This window comes from Pavona decussata, unplaced genomic scaffold (assembly GCF_977016875.1).
Source record: "Pavona decussata unplaced genomic scaffold, jaPavDecu1.1 SCAFFOLD_280, whole genome shotgun sequence".
Classification (NCBI taxonomy): Eukaryota; Metazoa; Cnidaria; class Anthozoa; order Scleractinia; family Agariciidae; genus Pavona; species Pavona decussata.
The window spans coordinates 1022501-1037480 of NW_028145681.1; the positions used below are offsets into that span (position 1 = coordinate 1022501).

Consider the following 14980-nt stretch of genomic DNA (forward strand, 5'->3'; position numbering starts at 1 on the left):
AATTATGGAGTGCTTTGAGTTTTTCTTCAATATACACGCAATTTTTGTACGTGAAGACGGACAGCTGATTCATAACTAAAGTTACCTAACGTTGATTAAACAAAAAGAAAAGAGGCCTCCCTTTCGAGATTCAAAATCGAGATTAACTTTTGCAAATGGCGATTTGAGCAAAATTGCTCAAGCTTCTGAAATGGATATGGCGAGGGGTTAAAATTGTTTAATGTCCACGTTTGTAGTTGATTTATATTTCGAAGTATATCGATTGCTTTGAGTTTTGCTTCATTGTACGCGCAATTTTTGTACGTTAAAATGCACTGCTGGCTCATAACTAAAAAGTTATCTGACGTTGATTAAACAAAAAGAAAAGATGCCTCATTTCGAAAAGCAGGATTTAAAGCATCCAATGAGAAAAGTGTTTGTTGATAACCGAGGCCAACTTTTGGAAACTGCGCTTTGATGTTTTTCCTTCCACTTTAGGCCTTTTGTGAACAAAATAGGCTGAAATTCATGAAATGATACGGTGGCAGGTGAATAATGTGTACTGTTGACGTTTATGGATGATTTATATTTCAAAATATATCGACAGACGAAGCGCAATTTTCGCACGTATTGAGGATTGGTTACTCATTAATAACCATAACCTTATCGGTTGTTGATCATACGGAAGAAAAGATGTCTTCCTTCCAAAAACCGGAATTTTAAGCGTCCAATGAGAAAAGTGCTCATGTTCAAAAACCTGAATTCCTTTTGTCAAGAGAAAAAAGCCCACCTACACGAACAAAACATATATGTAGGGTGCATATCCTTTTTTTAAACGAGCAGACAGTATTGCTGTCGTCAACGTATTTCTGGTTGTCTTGCACATAAACCGCAAAATGGCAAACAGTTCTTCCTCATCATCAACCACTCCCTTGGAGCCAGAAAAGGAATGTCATTATTTGAACGGATTGGTTTGGAAAAAAAACTACCTAACAGACGAGACGTATGGAATTCTGGTGGCAATAATCAGTATGAATTCGATGACAGTCCTGCCGACCATCTTGCTTAATGTGCTGACCATTCTAGCAGTAGCATCAAAGGAGCGATTGCAAACCACGTCTCAGGTACTGTTGGCGTGCCTAGCGGGAATAGAGTTGTTTGGTGTCGTCACAGTTCAGTCCATAGGCATCGCGATTGAGATAAAAAGAATTCTTGGGGACGGCCCATTCTGTGACTTGCAAAAAGCCTTTACAGTCACCTGTATCGGAGGCGGCTTTGCCGTGGTTGGTCAGATCGTGTTAATAAGTATCGATCGCTACATCGCTATAAAACATCCCTTGAGGTATCGCGAAATGGTTTCGAGAAGACGGCTAAAATACGCTCTTTTTTTGAATTTGTCTGTTGCAGCTGTCGTGACAATTCAAGAAACTGTATTGGCTGTGATAGACAGTGGATCGAAGCAATATTTCACCTATATTATGGTAAAGGACTTAACACTAGTTGTTATCTATTTGATATACGTAGCGGTGATCTGCTACACTTATCGATATATTTTCTCAGAGACAAGGAGACAGTTGAAACGGCTTAAAACCGAGCAACTGTCCAACGAAGAAGTAAAAAGACTAAAGAAGGAAAACAAGGCAGCCAACACCCTAGCATTGCTCCTGGGATTGTTGATATTGTTTTATCTACCGATAATAACAACTTTTATTGTGTTCGCTGTTTCACATGACATTTTAGAGCCCCCTGTTATACTCGCAGTGTGGAGTTTGGTCTTTAATGTCAGTTTGTTGAGTGGTCTTTTTCACCCAATTATCTACTGCTGGCGTAAGAAGAAACTTCGCCAAGCTTTTCTCGAAATTCTTCACCTTAGACAGCCTGAAAACGCTCCACCACCGATAGAAATGCAAGTATTAGAGCGACATCAACCTCAAATTCCGCCGACTCAGTGTGAACCGTTCTCGAGGAATCAAATAAGGGAAGAGCCAGTTTTGCGTTCAGTCCGTCCTCTTGAAGCGGACTTAAACGTTGAGCGCGTACAAAACGATCCATAAAAACTGTGAAGTCATTCATTAGAATGCGATTTTAAGTTCTGATTTGAGAAGGAAAAAATTTTGATTTAACACACAAATAAAGGAAATCTCATTATTACTGAAATTTTCATTAGTTTTTGGATTGTATTAAATTATGTTCATGTTTGTTTGTTAAATCAGTTTGTTGCGGCCAAATAAGTCCGAATGATTTTATCGGTTTAATTTTTAGTGTGCGTACGTTATGCCGGGTTTGGAGTGAAATATTCTAGTTGGAGGGTGGGGCATCATGCAGGCATAATAGTAATTGTATTTATTTATTTATTTATTTATTTATTTATTTATTTTCCAGACACACAGAAAAAAGAAAAAAAAATACACTTATAAGTAAGAGATATTAAAAGTACAGGGAGTGGGAAGGTGGCCTAAGAAGAAACCATGAGGTTATACCATACCATACCATACCATACCATACCATACCATACCATACCATACCATACCATACCATACCATACCATACCATACCATACCATACTATACTATACTTTATGTAATAAGCTGAATTCTAGACGCATTTTTATTGGCTCCTACTTATGATCTATTGGAGGACAGACGTATAGATGACGTCACCATTAAGAACTTTTGCTTCTTTATGATATAAAACAAATAGATTCCAAGTTGCCGTGCATCTGTCTAGTAATAGATCACAGAAGACGTCAAAATGTGGTAAGAACATCAGTGATACACTCGGCTGCGCCTCGTGTGCCACTTTTTTGTTCTTACTACATTTTGACGTCATCTGTGATCTATTACTGAACAGACGCACGGCAACATGGAATCTATTTGTTTTTTACTCTACTCTACTCTACTCTACTCTACTCTACTCTACTCTACTCTACTCTACTCTACTCTACTCTACTCTACTATACTATACTATACTATACTATACTATACTATACTATACTATACTATACTATACTATACTATACTATACTATACTATACTATACTATACTATACTATACTATACTATACTGTTTTTCATTGGGTTTCATTGGGTATCCAAACGTAAACACGTGTTGTGGTATATAATCACTTAAACGACACAACCCAGTGTTACAGCGACGCTTCCCTCTTGGCAATAAAGCCGGTTTCTGTTCTCTAGCTCTCGATGTGAAGCTAAATTACTGTACTTCGACAGGAGATTATTTCAAAACCAAACCAATCGTGACTTGGCCGCAAGAATTTTCCCGCGCTTGACGCCTGTAGCATGATGTTTGGTTTCAGTTTTAGCGCGGTTTTCTGTCGAGTTCGCGTTTGCGTTGGTTAATCTTCGCTTCGCTTTATGATTGGTTAAGAACCTTCCGCCAATTTCTCGACCAGTGAAAAGTAAAACTGAATTGTCTTGATACTTAAACAAATTCTCCCAGCTAGTACAGAGAACAAAGAGGAGAATTTGTACGTTGATATCGGGGCTTAAAAGATTACCCTTATCATTATACATTACGACTAGGAGACTTGGAAAAAAACGCGTTACATAAAATATGGTAAAGGCTAGCTTAAAAATACAGTCGAAACTGTATTAAGCGGTACTGTATCAAGCGGTCACCCTCTATTAAGCGGTCAGTTGTCAAAGTTTGCTCTAAGTGATATTTTCTGGTAATACGTTTTTGATCTGTATAAAGATTCTCACCATCAGCGGACCATTGTTTAAAAGGCAAACAAGTGTCTGAATGGTTTGGGAAATGAATGTGTTCGTGTCTCCAGGATTACAAGCTCAGCAGTATTAAATATTGTTAAGTAGAAATTAAATGTTGCATTAAAAAGGAAGCGCGTTTCAGTGGAGAAATTTCACCATCGGTGTATTATTGGTCTGTAATTTTGATGTTGATTACTCTGAGTATCTTAAAACCAAATTCAACAATTCATCCTTCACGGGTATAGTATGAACTCACAATATGACCAGCTCCCAGTTGGCTTGATAGCTCAGGTGGTAGAGCACTGCACCGGCATCGCAGAGGTGTCATGGGTTCGTTCCCGTTGAAGCCTCAATTTTTTTCACGCTGATCGACTATAATTAAAGAGAAGAAAGATCCTCTCAGTTGTTTACGCAACTTAAGCAGTTGCGAAAAGAAAGCCTGAAAAAAATTTTTCGGCTTGGACGAGATTCGAACCCATGACCTCTGCGATGCCGGTGCAGTGCTCTTCCAACTAAGAGCTGGTCATTCTGCGAGTTCGTAATATACCCGTGAAGGGTGAATAAATGAATATGAATATATGAAAGATTTATTTGTACATTTATTTGTACTACGGATGAAAGATTAAATAGACGAAAGATCCTTGCAGTTTCGAACATCAACTGCGAGGATCTTTCTTTTATTTAATCTTTCATCCGCAGTTCAAATATATGTTTCATATATTCATATCCAATCAAAGTATTGTTTGAAAAAAAAGATGTAAATGATGGCTTCGTTCATTTTGTGATGTATACATGAGGTTATTCATGTAGTCTGTGCTTAGCGGTCAAGAGGTTTTATCGTTTCATTTTTGGAGGAAGCACTTTTGCCAGACTACTGAAATGCTACGTATTTGTAATTTGTCAAACCCCATAAGTTTTAGAATTTGCCTGGTAACAAAAGGATGCTAAGCTGGCATTCTTTGTTTAAAATTTATTAAAATGAAGTATAATTTATTTTCCGTCGCGTCTTTTACCATAACATATAAATATTCCAATTTTCAAACCCTCATCTCTGAAGTGTTTTTTACAGCTACATTGGCATTCGTAAGTAGCTTTGTCGCCAATTTATTTAACGATATTTTATTTGCACCAACAATCTTGCAAACAGCATTATTACAGATATTAATAGTAAAACATTAAATCTATTTGGCATAAAGTTTTGTCGCAGGGTATTCCGAAATACTTATGAAGAGCTAAGCTAGACGGGTGCCTATTCGTAGAGATTAAAAACAATAAGCTGTTTATGCGTTTTTTCAAGCAAAGCCATCAGCTGTGTTGATCCGAAAACGTCCAAAATCGCCAATATTGAAAATATTACTCCCGCAAAATACTCATACCTTCGTTCATTTCTATTGGATAGATTTGACTGTTATTTGGCTGCTTAAAATAATTTTTTTTTGTCAAATGTAACCTAAACTTGCTCCGCTTGTCAGATAAATCTCCAGGTTTTGGGCATATGCGAATTCGGAAATAATACAAAAAGCCTTTTTCAATGGTTTCTTTTCCGTACGTTTTTTTTAATGGATGTGAACTGTTTTTCAAACAGAGAATGCATATTTGAATTTAAAACGTTAAGCTATATTTGTCTTGTTAGCTAGAATAACATGCCCGGCTTCGCTGCTTATATTGTTGTGGAAAAGTGTGCAGTGATTTTACAGCCCAAAGCCTCGATCTTAGTGTAGTCGTTTGAATGGTTAATTTTGATGCATACATAGATTAGATAGTATATTTACGATCATTACATTAATTACAGCTTGGACAGGCTGAATTGTGTTACGTACAAAGAGATAAGACAGTTAAAATCTAAAAACCTAGTGACAAAAAAAGAAAAAAAAAATGATAAAAAAAGATGGTAAAATTTTACATTTTTGGTAGAGTAAACACGAAAAGATTTAGTGAATCGAATCTTTCCCTGCTTCAAAGACACATATTGCCTGCCCACTTTCGGTGGCAAAGTCATATTTCGCTTATGAGAGTATTGCTTTGAAAGGAGAGCTCATTTTGCAAACTGCGATTGATATTCTTCTTTCACTTTCACTTTGGTCCATTTGCGAATCAAATATTTGGTGAATTTGCGATATAAAAGGATACGACGGCGGGTTAAAAATATTTTCTGTACACGTCTAATAGATAATTTAAATTTCGGAGTATAAAGAGTGCTTCGAGCTTTGCTTCAGTGGAAGCGCAAGTTTGGTACCTATAAACGGACAGATTACTTATCGTTTATTGATTAAACAAACAAATAAAAAAAGTCTTCTCTTCTGCAAAACGGAATTTAAAGCATCCAATGAGACATGTGCTCATTAGATTTAAAATAGAGATTAACTTTTGCAAATGGTAATTTGAGCAAAATTGCTCAAGCTTCTGAAATGGATATTGCGAGGGGTTAGAAATGTTTTATTTCCACGTTTGTAGTTGATTTATATTTCGAAGTATATGGGTTGCTTTGAGTTTTGCTTCATTGTACGCGCAATTTTTGTACGTGAAAACGCACAGCTGGCTCATAACTTAAGTCATCTAACGTTGATTAAACAAAAAGAAAAGATGCCTTCCTTTCGAGATTCAAAATCGAGATTAACTTTTGCAAATGGCAATTTCAGCAAAAGTGCTCAAACTTCTGAAATGGATATGGCGAGGGGTTAAAAATGTTTGATGTTCGCGTTTGTATCTCGAAGTATATGGGGTGCTTTGAGTTTTGCTTCATTGTACACGCAATTTTTCTGCGTGATAACGCACAGCTGGCTCATAACTTAACTTGTCTGTCGTTGATTAAACAAAAAGAAAAGATGCCTCCCTTTCAAAAAGCAGGATTTAAGCATCCAATGAGAAAAGCGCTTATTGTTAACCGAGGTCACTTTTTGGAAACTGCAATTTGATGTTTTTCCTTCTACTTTAGCCCTTTTGTGAACAAAATAGGCTGAACTTCATAAAATGATACGGCGGCAGGTGAATAATGTGTACTGTAGACGTTTATGGATAATTTATATTTCAAAATATATCGATAGGCGAAGCGCAATATTCGCACGTATTAAGGACTTGTTTACTCATTAACAACCATAACCTTATCGGTTTTTGATCATAGGTAAAAAAAGATGTCTTCCGGACAGACACCGGAATTTTAAGCGTCCAATGAGAAAAGTTCTCATGTTCAAAAACCTGAATTCCTTTTGTCAAGAGAAAAAAGCCCACGTTCACGAACAAAACATATATGTAGGGTGCATATCATTTTCTTAAACGTGCAGACAGTATTCCTGTTGTCAACTTATTTCTGGTTGTCTTGCACATAAACCGCAAAATGGCAAACAGTTCTTCCTCTTCATCAACCACTCCCTTGGAGCCAGAAAAGGAATGTCATTATTTGTACGGATTTGTTTGGAAAAAGAGCTACCTAACAGACGAGACGTATGGAATTCTGGTGGCAATAATCAGTATGAATTCGATGACAGTCCTGCCGACCATCTTGCTTAATGTGCTGACCATTTTAGCTGTGGCATCAAAAGAGCGATTGAAAAGCACGTCACACGTACAGTTGGCGTGCCTAGCGGGAATAGACTTGTTTGGTGTCGTCACAGCTCAATCCCTAGGCGTCGCGATTGAGATAAAAAGAATCCTTGGCGACGGCCCATTCTGTGACTTGCAGAAGGCATTCACAGTCGTTTGTATCGGAGGTGGTTTTGCCGTGATTTGTCAGATCGTGTTAATAAGTATCGATCGCTACATCGCTATAAAACATCCCTTGAGGTATCGCGAAATTGTTTCGAGAAGACGGCTGAAATACGCTCTTTTTTTGAATTTGTCTGTTGCAGCTGTCGTGACAATTCAAGAAACTGTATTGGCTGTGATAGACAGTGGATCGAAGCAATTTTTCACCTATATTATGGTGAAGGACTCAACACTAGTTGTTATCTATTTGATATACGTAGCGGTGATCTGCTACACTTATCGATATATTTTCTCAGAGACAAGGAGACAGATGAAACGGCTTAAAACCGAACAACTGTCCAACGAAGAAGTAAAAAGACTAAAGAAAGAAAACAAGGCAGCCAACACCCTAGCATTGCTCCTGGGATTGTTGATACTGTTTTATCTACCGATAATAACAACTTTTATTGTGTTCGCTGTTTCACATGACATTTTAGAGCCGCCTGTTATACTCGCAGTGTGGAGTTTGGTGTTTAATGTCAGTTTGTTGAGTGGTCTTGTTCACCCAATTATCTACTGCTGGCGTAGTAAGAAACTTCGCCAAGCTTTTCTTGAAATTCTTCACCTTAGACAGCCTGAAAACGCTCCACCACCGATAGAAATGCAAGTAATAGAACGACATCAACCTCAAATTCCGCCGACCAAGTGGGAACCGTTCTCGAGGAATGAAATAAGGGAAGAGCCAGTTTTGCGGTCAGTCCGTCCTCTTGAAGCGGACTTAAACATTGAGCGCATACAAAACGATCCATGAAAACTGTGAAGTCATTCTTTAGAGTGCGATTTAATTTCTGGTCTGAGGATGAAAAAGATTTGGATTTAACATAGAAATAAAGGAAATCTTATCTCATTATTAATGAAATTTTCGTTCTTTTGTGATTGTATTAAATCGTGTTCATGTTTTGTTTATTAAATCAGTTTGTTGCGGCCAATCAGTCCGAATGATTTTATCGCTTTATCTTTAGTGTGCGTACGTTATGCCGGGTTTGGAGTGAAATATTCTAGTTGGAGAGTGGGGCATCATGCAAGGATAGGGATATTCGTCTTTATTTATTTATTTATTTGATGCCTGTAGCATGATGCTTTGGTTTCAGTTTTAGCGCGGTTTTCTGTCGAGTTCGCGCTTGCGTTGGTTAATCTTCGCTTGGCTTTATGATTGGTTAAGAACTTTCCCCCAATTTCTCGACCAGTGAAAAGTAAATCTGAATTTTCTTGATACTTAAACAAATTCTCCCAGCTAGTATAGAGAACAAAGATGAGAATTTGCACGTTGATATCGGGGCTTAAAAGATTACCTTATTATTATACATTACGAATAAGAGCCTTGCAAAAAAAGCGTTACTTAAAATATGGTGAAGGCTAGCTTAAAAATACAGTCGAAACTGTATTAAGCGGTACTGTATCAAGCTTTCACTCTCTATTAAGCGGTCAGTTGTCAAAGTCGCGAAAATTACTTTCTTTCTTAACTATAATTTTGATCTCTATTGAGCTATCACTTCTGTTAAGCTGTCGCGGTCGCCCTTTAACAAGTCTCAACGAGCTGTTTCTATTCCTTGACCTGTATTAAACGGTCACTTTGTAAAAGGGAACCACTCAAATGTAACAACAAAAAGGTGACTGCCAAGTAATTTAATTTCTAACGATCTGCAGTATTGACTGTGGGATCTTGGTGTAATGTTATTAGTGCTTTTTTATACCCTATTCTCCTTTGTCATTCGCGTTTATTGTTGCAGTTTTAACCGAGCAAGCGATTTCAGTTGTGAGCCTTTTTTAAACCGTACGTTAAGTGATCGAATATGATGTATGCAAAAAGGCGTTTTTATTGTGTTTGGCGTGCATTCTGTGCAACCTGTATTAAGCGGTCACTTAGGGGCTGGTTACATTGGAGAGAGGAACATCCTAGCACTAGTAAGATCCCAGAAGGCGGATCATCCTAGCGCCATATGTTTTCTGTATTCAGTTTACATGCAAAAGGTTGTGCTTGGTTCAAGCGCAAGGAAGATCCTAGCACTATGTAAACTACCCTCGCTCGGATGGTGCTAGTATAAAAAAGAAAAGAAAATAAAACATAGTGGCGGCCGGGTGTTCAGCTGCTTAAGGATGACATTTTTCTTCTTTTCCTCATGCAAAATTTCTGCATGTAAAACAAACGAAACGTTTTTTAGTTTTCTAGCATCTTCCTTCCTCCATGTTAACATTAACCACTCCCCGAGGGTGACCGCTTAATGCCGGTTCTTCTGTATCTGACAAGTGTACAACAAAGCTTTGATGGAGGCATTTTAAGTTGCCCTTTACTGTAACATCACATTTTAATGTTGTTTTTTTCTCTAGGCAAAATTGGAGAAGCTCTTACAGATTTATCCTCAGGAAGAAGTAGAATCAAAGAGATGGGAGAAAATTTCAGCTGCTTTGGGAAACAGAACTGTGAAACAGGTGTTCGTATTTTTAATGCTACATTCCTAGAAATAACAACATGATAAGTTTATGCATCAACTGGAAACTCGAAAAAAAAAAAAAAAATCCGAGCTCCAGACTCGTTGGTGGTTAGATTCCTAGAAATTTGTGAACATGTCGTTGCAAGTAAATTTTCTACGCCTGGCACGGGATGTAAACAATACTTTTTTTCTTCGAAAATCGAGTCCTACGTGACTTGCGCGTAGAGTTAGTTTTTTCTTGCAGTAAAGGACACGTTTACTGACATGGTTGTGTACAAGTTTTTCTGTGCAGGCTGTGATGCCTGCTATATGGGGATATCGGTAACGTCCATTGGACCATAAAACATGTTATTACCTTTCTTACCAAAAACCCTTTCTCTGACCACCTAATTTATCTTTGCCGTCTATTTCACACAGCTTCTTCACTCCTCTTCATGCGTCCACATGACACCCAGGAAAACATAGCATAGAATCTTTACCCTTCGCGGGCAAATGTGAACAGCGACGGGAACTTTTAATTTTCCCAACACGTGGGTTACACAAGGCATAGTGACTGAAGCTTTAGTCACCAACGACATTGGACAAACAATTCAGGGAAATTATAGATGGCGAGAATGAATGAGGACTGTGGTTAATTTGCTACTGAACAATGAATTCTCGCGATCACGTTAACAATAATAACTCTTTCATGTTTAATGCTTCCAACATCAGTTGGCACATCATTACGAAAGCAAGAATCACAATCGCATCCTTTTATAAATACAAGAACGAAGCAAAAGAAAAAAGAAAACAGAAGAAATGGAGCCTAACTCGAAACTCGAACTTTACTCGGGCTTGAACTTGACTCGTACATCGATTACACACATCGCACAGAGTGGGTGTGATCACACAACTTGCGCAAGAGTGGGGCTATTCAAAGGACACACTATCCTCTCAATCGCTATTATAAAGAATGTGACAATGCATACTTTTGTAGCGAGTGTACATGTAACAATTATCCTACGAAATCGGACGGAATATCGCTTGATACTTAGCCGACGAGGCCGTAGGCCAAGTTGGCTAAAATCAGGGGATATTCCACAAGATTGAGCAGGATAATTGCTTTATTATTCAACACATTGATAACAAAGCACAGTTTTATTGCAGAAAAGCAGGAGACGATCTTTATTTTGCAATTTTTCTCCCCGACGCACGAAATTACGTATATCGTGGAATATCAGTTGACTACGGACGACGAATATTCAGTGCACCATAACCATATTTGGGCAGTGCTACAATGATTTGAATAATAAGGGCTGATAGCCTCTAAGTAAGAAGCCAGTCAGAGTGCCGCTTTGCCCATATCCAGGGAGTGTCTATGTAATAATACTGTTATACTGATACTACTTGTTTCTATACTTGTTGGAAACTGGAAGCTGCTTCATCATTCGTTTTACCCATCAGTCTGCTGTTTGTTTCTCTAGGTTGCTAGTCGAGTCCAGAAATACTTCATCAAGTTAGCAAAATCTGGACTGCCTGTTCCAGGGCGAATGCCCAACCTCCCTCGGACGGGATTGAGGGTAAGTATGGGGGTAGGGTGGGGGAAACGCAGCCTGATTTCCAAGTGCCTCTACTTTGATTATTTAATAAAGGACAGAAATGCAAAGGCCACTGTTTTGTTATAAGCGGCATGGCATCCTTGTACAGCAGGAAATTTGTCTTTTCACTTAATTAATCTGATTGCATTGTTAGTTATTGTAATACACTACAGTGCAACCCTGTTTGTGTGGCTCTCTAAAGGAGTAACCGTGAATAATTAAAGTATGACTATGACGACTTCTCTTTCGCACTTCTCTTGTGTTCTGTGTTCTTTGTTCTTTGAGATGTAAAAAGGATGCTGAATACAATCACGATCACCAGTAGTAATAAGTTGCCCTTAGTTTGCAGAATGGGAAAAACCGTTCTTTTGCTAATTTATTCGTGCATTGTAGGGGAGAATGGGAAAAACCGTTCTTTTGCTAATTTATTCATGTATTGTAGGGGAGCAAGGATGGTGCAGTGGTGAGAGCACTCGCCTCCCACCAGTGTGACCCAGGTTCGATTCCCGGACTCGTTGTTGGTTCTTGTCCTTGCCCCGAGAGGTTTTTCTCCGGGTATTTCTGTTTTCCTCTGTCCCAAAAAACCAACATTTCCAAATTCCACTTCGATCTGGCGAGTGTCCCAATTAGTGCTCTGAAAGAAAGTGATTTACTTATTACCAATATCATTTTTTGCAGAGCAAACGGTCTTCTCACCACTACCAAGCGCTTGGTTTTCGTAATTCCACGTTTTTCCCTTCTTATCGACCAAAAGTACTGATGGATGAAGATGACGATACGTCAAGTATTGCCACAGATGAAATGGCTGCATATGTGTCGGTAAGGTTGCAGGTTTTGTCGATAAACTTCAGGGCCCAGTTGTTCGAAGCACGATTAAGCTAATCCTGGGTTAACGTGAAGTTTGATTCGAGTTTAATTACTAAAGAAAAAGCATTTTTCCAAAACATTTTTGCCCTTCAGTGTTGACTTAGACTTTTCTTTACCTTTAGCTAAAAGTCAGCTTTTAAAAACATTTTTAACGAGCGAGATACAAACCTCGGTTAACTTTTAATAGGGGATTAGCGTTAATCGGCTTTCGAACAACTGGGCCCAGGGGCAGTACCCGCACTCAACAACGTCCAGTTGCGAGAACTATTTCATATGCAAGTTATTCCTCAAGAGCGATTCAATTTTTATCGATACTGGAAGCTAAGTTTCCCTGTACAATCCTTATAGTTTTATGGAACACATCGGGAAAGCTTGCACCAGAGGTTGCAGGGTTTGTTTATAAACTCCTGGCTCGTGTGTCTTGAAAGTGCAAATAACTTACAGGATCCGAGAACTCTTTTATATGCTTATTTTTCCTGAAAAGCGATTCAATTTTTATTGACATTGAAAGCTACGTTTCACTGTAAAATCTTTGTAACTGTTTGGAACACGAAAGTGAGAAGTGATCATCGCAGTGAATTTTCCAATTTATGCAATTGGAAATTAGAAGCCTGAAAAAAATTCAGGCTTCAACGGGATTCGAACCCGTGACCTCCGCGTTACCGGTGCGATGCTCTACCAACTGAGCTATGAAGCCACACATTGGGAGCAAGGTCAATTGTTTAGGTTCCCATTTTCCCGTGAGAGGAGTGAAACGATGTAACGTATATGAAATAATTCATATATGAACTGCGGATGTAGATGAAAGTTAGAGGTGATCATCGCAGTGAATTTTCCAATTTATGCAATTGGAAATTAGAAACCATTGGAATTGCAATTGGAACACATTGGACAAGCTTGCAGCAAAATCACAAAAAAAGAAACCCAGATTTAAAAAGTTTATTGGTCTGATAATTTAGCGGAATTTCATTAGTAACTGTGCAAGCGCCAAATTTTCGATCCCAGGGCCCAGTTGCTCGAAGCATGGTTAGCGCTAACCCGGGTTAAATACCATGACAACCTATAGGTTTTCTTAACCAATGGTTAACGCTAACCATACTTCGAGCAACTCAGCCCAGAATGATTACAAAACCATAAAAATGTACCGAAATTTTACAAGACTGGCCCCAGAATGATCCCGAGCGGACCCTGAGGTACCGTGTTTGTTTTACCCTCGTTACTTGCAGTTCATCGCTTCGCTTCTCGTGTGGGCGGGGATTTAACATTTCCTGTGTCGTGTTTCTATTTCTTGTAGGACGATGAATCAGTTCCTGCTCATCTGCGAAATACCGATGAATACCGAGAGCTGATGGAGCTGAAGAGACTTAAGAGGCAGAAGATAGCAGATTATCAGGTATCATAAAAATATTTATGACACAGGAATAATGATCGCGGAATAAGGAGTAAAATTCACCGCAAGGAAGTAGTTCTCAGTAGCTTCCTTTTAAGCAGTCACTCCTTGGATCTCTTCCACAGATGCAAACGTTTCGAGAACGCTAGAAAACCACGTTGCACAGCATAATGAGCAGCACCACAGGAACGTACTGCTCAGTAGCTTTCATTTGAATGGCCACACGTTAGGATTTCATCCACACCTTGTACAGCATACTAAACAGCACTACAGAAAAGTACTGCTCAGTAGCTCACTTTTGATGATTTCATTCACAGACCGGTTGAGAAGGTTAAGTTGAGGGCTGCATACTGAAAAAAGTATACTGGATTACAATTTCGAAATTTAATTTTTTTTTACGATTGTGTTGTGTTTTTCTTTACAGCAAACCGAGCAAGGGGTGCTGCATAGCGGTTTTATGGTAAGACAACCTACTTATTCGTGTCTCCAATTAGTAGAGGGATTCTTTCCCTCAGCTTAAGTTTTACTTTGACACAAGAGTAATTTGAGGGGAGGGGATGTGGTCTAGTGGTTAGGGAAGATACGTTTTTAATTGAGGCGGGGGGGGGGGGATTTTTTTTCCGAAAAATGCCGTGGCCCTCCCTTTTTCTGACCCTCCCTTCCCAGGTAAAGGGAAATCTGTGACTCTCCCTCATCCTTATCCTTCCGTTTTCCTTCCGAAAAAGGTGATCATGGACTGTGTGGTTTTAGTCAAGAAATGATGGGAACCCTTGTTACTTACAGAGGCGACTGGGTACGAGTTAGGCTTCGAGCAAATTATGGAAACGAAGTGCAAAGGGGTTATAACTCTGCTGGTCGCATCACGCCTCATAAGCCGGGCTTTATAGTTGATATCAACGAGTTACCTGGTTCGGAGACACATTTTACTTTTATCGTGCTGATTAAATTGCACTCGACCACCGCATCTCCATCATTTTCTGATTGGGCGCAAAAAAAAATAACAGTTTTGATAGACATGTCAGTTACTTATGACTAAAGTTTCACTTCTCAATATTCAGGGTTGTCGCTAAGCGCCGGCTGCCGGCAAAATTCGCCGGCTGGGAAAGAGGTCATCGCCGGCAGAATTTTGGGTGGCAAGCACTCGGTTAAAAGGGCAATGAACAGTTCTTTAGTTACCCACTAGCAATTGTTCGATTTAGAATAATATATTTTAAGTCAAAAGGTTGAATAAACTCCTGGCTACCTTGAGTATCGATGCCATAAAGT

General features: G+C 38.9%; 1 protein-coding gene across 4 annotated transcripts in view; it reads left to right on the plus strand.

Annotated features, from left to right (window-relative positions):
* Positions 1-14980, plus strand: part of LOC146455375 (ZZ-type zinc finger-containing protein 3-like) — a 29211-nt gene that overhangs the window by 10689 nt on the left and 3542 nt on the right. For all 4 annotated transcript variants that reach the window (XM_085094462.1, XM_085094464.1, XM_085094465.1 and 1 more), the window contains 5 exons: positions 9777-9878; positions 11344-11439; positions 12136-12276; positions 13619-13717; positions 14139-14174. In XM_085094462.1, coding sequence (XP_084950588.1) covers positions 9777-9878; positions 11344-11439; positions 12136-12276; positions 13619-13717; positions 14139-14174 — 474 coding nt within the window. The remainder of the gene's footprint in view (positions 1-9776; positions 9879-11343; positions 11440-12135; positions 12277-13618; positions 13718-14138; positions 14175-14980) is intronic.